Source organism: Opisthocomus hoazin, chromosome 26, assembly GCF_030867145.1.
Source record: "Opisthocomus hoazin isolate bOpiHoa1 chromosome 26, bOpiHoa1.hap1, whole genome shotgun sequence".
Lineage (NCBI taxonomy): Eukaryota > Metazoa > Chordata > Aves > Opisthocomiformes > Opisthocomidae > Opisthocomus > Opisthocomus hoazin.
Genome location: NC_134439.1, coordinates 8,150,204 through 8,158,188, shown reverse-complemented (window position 1 = coordinate 8,158,188; position 7,985 = coordinate 8,150,204). Strand labels below are relative to the sequence as shown.

At 52.4% G+C, this 7,985-nt stretch overlaps 2 protein-coding genes across 2 annotated transcripts; one reads left to right on the top strand and one right to left on the bottom strand.

The window, feature by feature from the left end:
• Window positions 1-534: 534 nt before the first annotated feature.
• Window positions 535-1,241, top strand: LOC142364411 (feather keratin Cos1-1/Cos1-3/Cos2-1-like). The gene is made up of 2 exons (XM_075443893.1): window positions 535-607; window positions 934-1,241. The coding sequence occupies exon 2, from the start codon at window positions 936-938 to the stop codon at window positions 1,239-1,241; it is 306 nt and encodes a 101-aa protein (XP_075300008.1). The 5' UTR covers window positions 535-607; window positions 934-935.
• Window positions 1,242-6,725: 5,484 nt separating this feature from the next.
• Window positions 6,726-7,432, bottom strand: LOC142364404 (feather keratin 1-like). Its single transcript, XM_075443884.1, has 2 exons — window positions 7,360-7,432; window positions 6,726-7,033 (listed from the first exon to the last, which is right to left on the bottom strand). The coding sequence occupies exon 2, from the start codon at window positions 7,029-7,031 to the stop codon at window positions 6,726-6,728; it is 306 nt and encodes a 101-aa protein (XP_075299999.1). The 5' UTR covers window positions 7,032-7,033; window positions 7,360-7,432.
• Window positions 7,433-7,985: the final 553 nt, after the last annotated feature.

The following is a 7,985-nucleotide window of genomic DNA, read 5'->3' as shown; positions in this document are numbered from 1 at the left end:
AGAAATTGGCTAATGTCTCCCCAGAAGCAGAAACTTCCTTGGGTGAAGGTGTTAAAAACCAGCTGTGCCTATAGAGGCAGTGACCAGTGGCTGCTGGAGTGAGCAGGGAGGCAGGCAGGGAGATGAAAGTGGCGTGTCCTCATTCGTAGAAGCCTTTGGGCACTCAGGAGAGGACTGCATTGGCAGGAAGATACGCGCACTGTCCCGTGCAGGGCGCTGAAAACAACCTCACCAGATTTCCCCACGCCCACGTTCGCTGCCTGCACAGGACTCCTCCAGCGCTTGGGGGCACATCTTCTGCCTTTGCTGATGTGTTCCTGCCCAGGAAATGATAAGGTCTTTCATTGTGGCACTTCAAAGGAGCCTCCGTGTCGCAGTGGGTGTGTCCGAAATTAGGAAATGAAATGACTTTGTTGATGGCAACCAAAACACAGCCTGTGCCATTAGGTAGGATATATTTATATTTCTTTGGAGTTCGAGTCTGCTGGAAAATTGCTGCCCTTGTGAAGTGACTGTGGGCCTGGGGCAGTGCAGGAGCAGTATAAAAGTGGGCCGTTCTCCTCACCCTCTCACCCAGTGCTCTCGCCTCCACGTCCTTGGGAACAAGGTGAGTCTGAATACCTTTGTCCTATTTCTCAGTTCCTCCTCCTCTTCCTCTTCTGTCCCTTTGTCTTGTGGTGGGTCTTGGAGCTGTGTGACATGGCAGAAGGAAGGGAGCAGAAGGCGTGGTATGGAGAAAGGCTGGGGCTTGTCTGGCATGTCTCTCGAGCTATGGGCTAGGCGAGGATCTCCATGGCTTGGTTGCAACTGATGGGGCTCTTGTGGGCTGAGGGCAAGAGTCTCCCTCATGATGTGGTGACAAGCTGCTCTTCACCCACCCTTCTTGCTCTGCTTCCTACTGCCCTTTCTCGCAGGTGCCCCTCCAGCCCCGAGACATGTCCTGCTACAACCCGTGCCTGCCATGCCAGCCCTGCGGCCCGACCCCGCTGGCCAACAGCTGCAATGAGCCCTGTGTCAGGCAGTGCCAGAGCTCCACCGTCATCATCGAGCCCTCCCCCGTGGTGGTGACCCTGCCTGGCCCCATCCTCAGCTCCTTCCCACAGAACACCGCCGTGGGATCCTCCACCTCCGCTGCCGTTGGCAGCATCCTCAGCTCTCAGGGAGTGCCCATCTCCTCCGGTGGCTTTGGCCTCTCCGGCTTCGGCAGCCGCTACTGCGGCACGAGGTGCCTCCCCTGCTAAAGCAGCTAAAGCTGCTGGCGATGGCCCTGGGGAAGGCCCCCAGCGACACACAAAATGGCACCGGACTGGGCATGGAGCATTGTGTTGCTGCTTTCAGGGGGGCTGACCATCCCCAGCACTCCTTGCAAATGGACCAGCCCAGCCTGGGCTCTGGGAAAGCATGGCCCATACCTGCCTTTCCCCTCTTCCACTCTCTCCTTTCCCTCCCGTGTCCTTGTTCTCTTGTAGTCCCCTGGGCTGTGAGGCCTCCAAAGCCAGCCTAAGGTGAACCTGCTGGTCCTGCTCCCTTTGTGGGGAAATGCAAATGGACACCTGGAAGGATCTCTGCCACGGCCATCAGGAGTAGACTCCTATCTGGTCCTCTTACTCTCTGCACTGGGCCTTCCATTCAGAGCAAACTCATTTCACTCTTTTGACTCATTAAAGTTCTGCTGCATCCCAGGCCATGCCTCTGTGTCATCCTTTTCCCTCCAGATGCTCTATCAAGATGCCCAAGTGGAGACAAGTTGCTCAGAGATGGTTCTGGAAGGAGGTGTTTGAGGATGGTTGTGCAGTGACTGTTAACATAGGCTTGCATAGAGTGTGCTTAGTCATGCATTGGGTTACTCTCTGCTTTCTAAACTTCTCTGCCTTCTCCAAAAGCAGCAGGCTGATAATATTTCAGATACAAAAGGGATTTTACTCTGAATGACACCCATGAAGCTTTGTGGAGGGAAAGTGGACGCAGAGCGCCACTGTGTTTCTGTGGTGCGTCAGGATAACTTGGTCTGCATCTGGCAATCCTTCCCATGCCATGAAATTTCCACTGTCTTGTGGGCTGGGGGTTGCCCTGGTTTTGGCTGGGTTAGGGTTAGTTTTCTGTGTTTCTGTGCTGCTGCTGTGTTTTGGATTTCGTACGAGAAGAGGGAGGGAACCTAGCTAGTCAGGCAGCCCAACCTGGCCAATGGAAATACCCCATACCATGGACATCAGGCTCACTTTATGAATTGGGGTTGGCTGGCAGAGGGGAGGAATTGGCTCAGCTCCATGAGTTCGAATCCGCTCTTGGCCGGGAGTTCAAACGTTTCCAGGAGTTTGGTCTTTTTTGGGAGTTTTGTGAAATTCATGAAATTCACGATTTTCTGGGTTCTGCGATCGCTGCTCAGGGACTGGCTGCAAATTGGTCATCGAGTGGTGAGAAAAAATGTATTGTATATAGTTTATTTTGCACATTCAGTAGTAGTAGTAGTAGTAGTAGCAGCAGTAGCAGTAGTATTTCCTTTGTTGTCTTATTGAACTGTCTTTATCTTTACCCACAGTTTTACCTTTTGTCCATTACTCCTCCCCATCCTGCTGGTGGGGAAGGGGAGGGGTCAGTGGGCGGCTGTTGGGTCCTAATTGCCGGCTGCCGGGTTAAGCCACAAGAGGGGTCCACTTCCCATGGAAGCTGCGTGCCAGGACCCCTTTTGTTCTTCATAAATGCTCGATCTGAGAACAATCCCTCCTTTCTGTGTTGTGGGAAAAAGTCCTCTGCAGAGACTAGAAAAGATTTTGACACAGGTCTGCTGGACCTGGAGGAGCATTTACCAGTTTCTTTCAGGCCCTGGAACCATGCAATGAGAGCAGGTCGAAATAGCCCTGTGTAGCCTACTGTGAGTGTGGCCCTGACCTGGGATTTGGTTTCCATTCCCTGTCATCTTGGGCTTCTCCCGAGTCCCTGAGCACTTCACAAAGTGGTGTTGGAAGGGAGGGAACAGCAAGCCCTGGAGGTGTTGACATGCAGGAAGAAAGTGCTAGCCACAGTGTGCTGCATTACACTTGTCAGCCGTGAGAGAGACTGGGATATCCTAGTACTGTTAACAGGAAAAGCACTTCCAATTTCCTACTGTCCTTGCAGGAAACTGGTGCATCTGTGTTGTAAAAGGAAAAATTCACATCTGCAGGACAACAGAGAGCTCCCACAGTGACACACATCTCTAGTGGGTTAACTCTGGCCGGCTGCCAGGTGCCCACCAAGCTGCTCTGTCACTCCCACTACTCTACAGGACAGGGGGAGAAAATATGACAAAAAAACAAGGCGACCTAATAAGTGCTTATAAATATCTCAAGGGTGGGTGTCAGGAGGACGGGACCAAATTCTTTTCACTGGTGCCTAGTGACAGGACAAGGGGCAACGGGCAAAAACTGAAGCAGAGGAAGTTCCAGCTGAACATGAAGAAGAGCTTCTTCACTCTGAGGGTGACGGAGCCCGGGAACAGGATGCCCAGGGAGGCTGTGGAGTCTCCTTCTCTGGAGATATTCCAGACCCGCCTGGACGTGGTGCTGTGCAGCCAGCTCTGGGTGACCCTGCTTCGGCAGGGGGTTGGGCTGGGTGACCCACAGAGGTCCCTTCCAACCCCGAACATTCTGTGATTCTGTGATTCTGTGATTCTGTGATTCTGTGATTCAGATAAGGCCAGTGAGTTCACTTACCAATTACCGTCATGGTCAAAACAGACTTGTCTTGGGGAAAATAATTTAATTTCATGCCAATAAATAAGACTAAAACTACTTTCCCCCCACGCCCTTCTTCTCAAGATCAGCTTCGCTCCTGACTCTTTTACCTCCTCTTTCACTGCCCCGAGCTGCACAGGGGGGTGGGTAATGGTGGTGGTCAGGTCATGACGCTTTGCCTCTGCCGCTCCTTCCTCCTCATGCTGCTCCCCCGCTCCAGCATGGAGTCCTTCCCGTGGGACACAGTCCCACATGAACCTCTCCAATGTGGGTCCTTCCCACGGTCTTCAGTTCTTCATGAACTGCTCCAGCATGGGTCCCTCCCAATGGGTGCGTTTGTTCAGGAGCAGACTGCTCCAGGGTGAGCGCCCGGAGCACCTCGTCCCCCTCCTTATCCACTGACCTTGGTGTTAGCAGGGTTGTTTCTCTCACATTTTCTCTTGTCTCTCTCTCAGCTGTTGCACAATGTTTTTTACCATTCTGAAGTGTGTTATCACAGAGGTGCTACCAATGTCACTGACTGACCTAGTTTTGGTCAGTGGCAAGTCCATTCTGAGGACAGTTGAAACTGGCTCTATCCAACATGGGAGCAGCTTCTGGTGTCTTCTCTGAGAAGCCACCCCTCCTTCCGCTCCCTTCCTCCCCCCCTCATTACTGAAATCTTTCCACGTAAGCCCGATACAACATCTATAACCTTTGCTCCCAGATCCATCCGAAGAGACAGTAAGAGAGAGAGGGATAGATGGAGAAAGGAAAAAGGAAGAATGCTGGCTTTGGGGTCAGGAAGGAAGTGCCTTTTTTCTCTCCGTCTTCTCTTCTCCTTTCTAGCAGTAACAGCATCTTGAGGAAACCTGTGCACAAGGTCCTGTGCAGCCTGCTGTAGGCGACCCTGCTTCGGCAGGGTGGTTGGACTAGATGACCCACAGAGGTCCCTTCCAACCCCTACCATACAACCCTGGGACCCGTGCCACGGCCATATGATCCTGGTTCATTACAGGAGTCATCTTTCTCCCTTCCTATTGTCGCCAGAACATCGAAGGTGGCCACACATTGTGTGGGATCCACCCACATGGAAACATTGTGAACAAATAGGGCTGCGTCTTTACTGGGATCACAAGAAGGAAGTGAACCAGTAGCAGGCGGCCTCAATACAGTCCCTGGGGTGCAGCACACAGGCAGGGCACGTGAGGCTGAAGGAAGCTCCCATCAGCCTTTGCCATCCCTGGCCCTTGCCTGAGCAGTCAGGAGTGAAAGGGCTGGTTCTTGCTGCTGCCTTGGCATATAAACTCTGTAACTTTCCCGTTTGGTGAGATTTCACATCAGCAGAGTCTGTCACTGCTGCTCTCTGCTCTCCCCTAGAGCTGTAGCAATAACATGCTCTCTCATGTTACCTTGCAGATAACTCACACTAGGTGAAGGTGACGCCACTCTGTCTGGAAAAATCATTAATTTCTGCTTGTTGAAGATAAGCATAGGAGGCATGACCATAACACCAAGCCCTCCTTCCTAGAATTTGTTACCTTTGGCTCAGATGATAGTTACGAAAACTAAAATAGAATCAAAATAGTACAGAGAAGTACTTATATCACGTCAGTTTAGCGAGAGGAGAGGGACCAGATCCGCTTACAAGATTCCCCAGGCTTGAAGACAGACCTTGATTCACAGAGAGAGTAACACAGTTTGTGCTAGCTAGCTGTCTAACCAAAGACATCCTTGTAATGTGGCCACACATTCATTCACTCCCAAAAAAGGTCTGCCAAATTGGAGCCAAGGAGTCAAAGCAAACAGGATGGTCTGTGTATTTGGGAGGGGACAGCAGTGATAAAAAGGAGGAACCTAGGGGACTTGTAAGAAAGTCGGAGAGAGACTTTTTGTCAAGGCCTGTAGTGATAGGACGAGGAGCAACAGTTTTAAACTGAAATAGGGTGGCTGTAGATCGGACAAAAGGAAAAAATTTCTTAAGATGAGGGTGGTGAGACACTGGAAAAGGTTGCCCAGAGAATGGTGGGATAGCCAATCACTGGAAGCGTTCAAGGTCAGATTCGACGGAACTTTGAGGAACATGATCTGTTTACAGATATCCTTGCCCATGGCAGGGAGACCGGACTAGATGATCTTTAAAGGTGTCTACCAGTCCAAACGATTCTGTTATTTTACACTACCTTTCTACAGTAAGTAAACCCACTGCACTGTATCCCTCCCATTGAGAATTCTAGGTTAGGATGGGTTCTCCTGGCCTCTCCTGCAAAGCTGGTGCCTACGTCTTGTCAATACCATAGTCCTCCCTGACTCCTAGCACCACACTGCTGAGCTTACCAAGGAAAAAGAAAAGGCGTGCACAAGAAAGTGGATGGTAGGCGCTGAACTACGTCACGTAATTATACTCAGACCAAATACACACACAAATTCAGAAATTAGAGAATCACCCGATGCATAACTACGTGTTCTTCAAGCAAACCTGTTTTAACAGTCAATGCGCAATCATCCCCAGCAACCCCCTCCCAGAGCCAGCCCTGCGCAACGTGTGGCTTCCTGGGGATCTTGCGAGAGCTTCTGCAGAGGGAAGGATGACACAGAGATGCGGGCTGGGACGAGCAGAACTTTAATGAGGCAAAAGAGGTAAACAAGTTTACTCTGAGTGAAGACCCCAGAGTAGGAACAACCAGGGGCATATAGGAATCTATGCCCCATGGCTATGGCAGAGATCCCACCAGGTGTCCATCTGCCTGCCCCACAGAGGGAGCAGGGCCAGCAGGTCTTCCCCAGGCTGGCTTTGTTGGGCTCCCAGGGGAGCACAGGAGAACAAGGACTCGTGAGAGAAAGCAGAGAGGAGAAGAGGGGAAAGGCAGGCATGGGGCTATGCTTCCTGAGAGCCCAGGCTGCGCCCATCCCTTCACAAGGGGTGCTGGAGATGGTCAGCCACTCTGAAAGTAATAACCCAATGCCCCATCCCGTGCCTGGTGCCATCTTGTGGGTGGCTGGGAGCCTTCCCCAGGGCCATCGCCAGCAGCTTTAGCAGGGGAGGCACCTCGTCCCACAGTAGCGGCTGCCGAAGCCGGAGAGGCCAAAGCCCCCGGAGGAGATGGGCACTCCCTGAGAGTTGAGGATGCTGCCAACGGCAGCGGAGGTGGAGGATCCCACGGCGGTGTTCTGTGGGAAGGAGTTGAGGATGGGGCCGGGCAGGGTCACCACCACGGGGGAGGGCTGGATGACGACGGTGGAGTCCTGGCACTGCCTGACACAGGGCTCATTGCAGCTGTTGGCCAGCGGGGTCGGGCCGCAGGGCTGGCATGGCAGGCATGGGTTGTAGCAGGACATGTCTCGGGGCTGGAGGGGCACCTGCGAGAAAGGGCAGTAGGAAGCAGAGCAAGAAGGGTGGGTGAAGAGCAGCTTGTCACCACATCATGAGGGAGACTCTTGCCCTCAGCCCACAAAAACCCCATCAGTTGCAACCAAGCCATGGAGATCCTCGCCTAGCCCATAGCTCGAGAGACATGCCAGACAAGCCCCAGCCTTTCTCCATACCACGCCTTCTGCTCCCTTCCTTCTGCCATGTCACACAGCTCCAAGACCCACCACAAGACAAAGGGACAGAAGAGGAAGAGGAGGAGGAATTGAGAAATAGGACAAAGGTATTCAGACTCACCTTGTTCCCAAGGAGATGGGGGCAAGAAGACTGGGTGAGAGGGTGAGGAGAACGGCCCACTTTTATACTGCTCCTGCACTGTCCCAGGCCCACAGTCACTTCACACGGGCAGCAATTTTCCAGCAGACTCAACTCCAAAGAAATATAAATATATCCTACCTAATGGCACAGGCTGTGTTTTGCTTTTCATCAAGACTGACATTACATTTCCTGATTTCTGACATGCCCACTACAACACAGAGGCTCATTTCAAGCACCAGAATGGGATGCCCAAAGATTTCCTGAGCTGGAATATGTCGATACAGGCAGAAGACGCGCCCCCAAGTGCTCCAGCAGGAAGCACCCCCACAGGAGTCTGTGCAGTTGGAAGACTTGGGTCTGGGGAAATCTGGTGAGATTGTTTTCAAACCCCTGTGCAGGAAGGCATACATCCTCCCACCACACAAGTCTTCCCACCAATGCAGGCCTCTGCTGAGTGCCCAAAGGCTCCTGTGAAATAGGATGTGCTGTGTCCTTCTAGCTTGCTGTCTGTCTCCCTGCTCGCTCCAGCAGGCACTGGTCACTGCCTCCAAAGGCAGGTGGGGTGTGCTACTGGTTTCAGATCCCTTTCCCCAAGGAAATCTTCT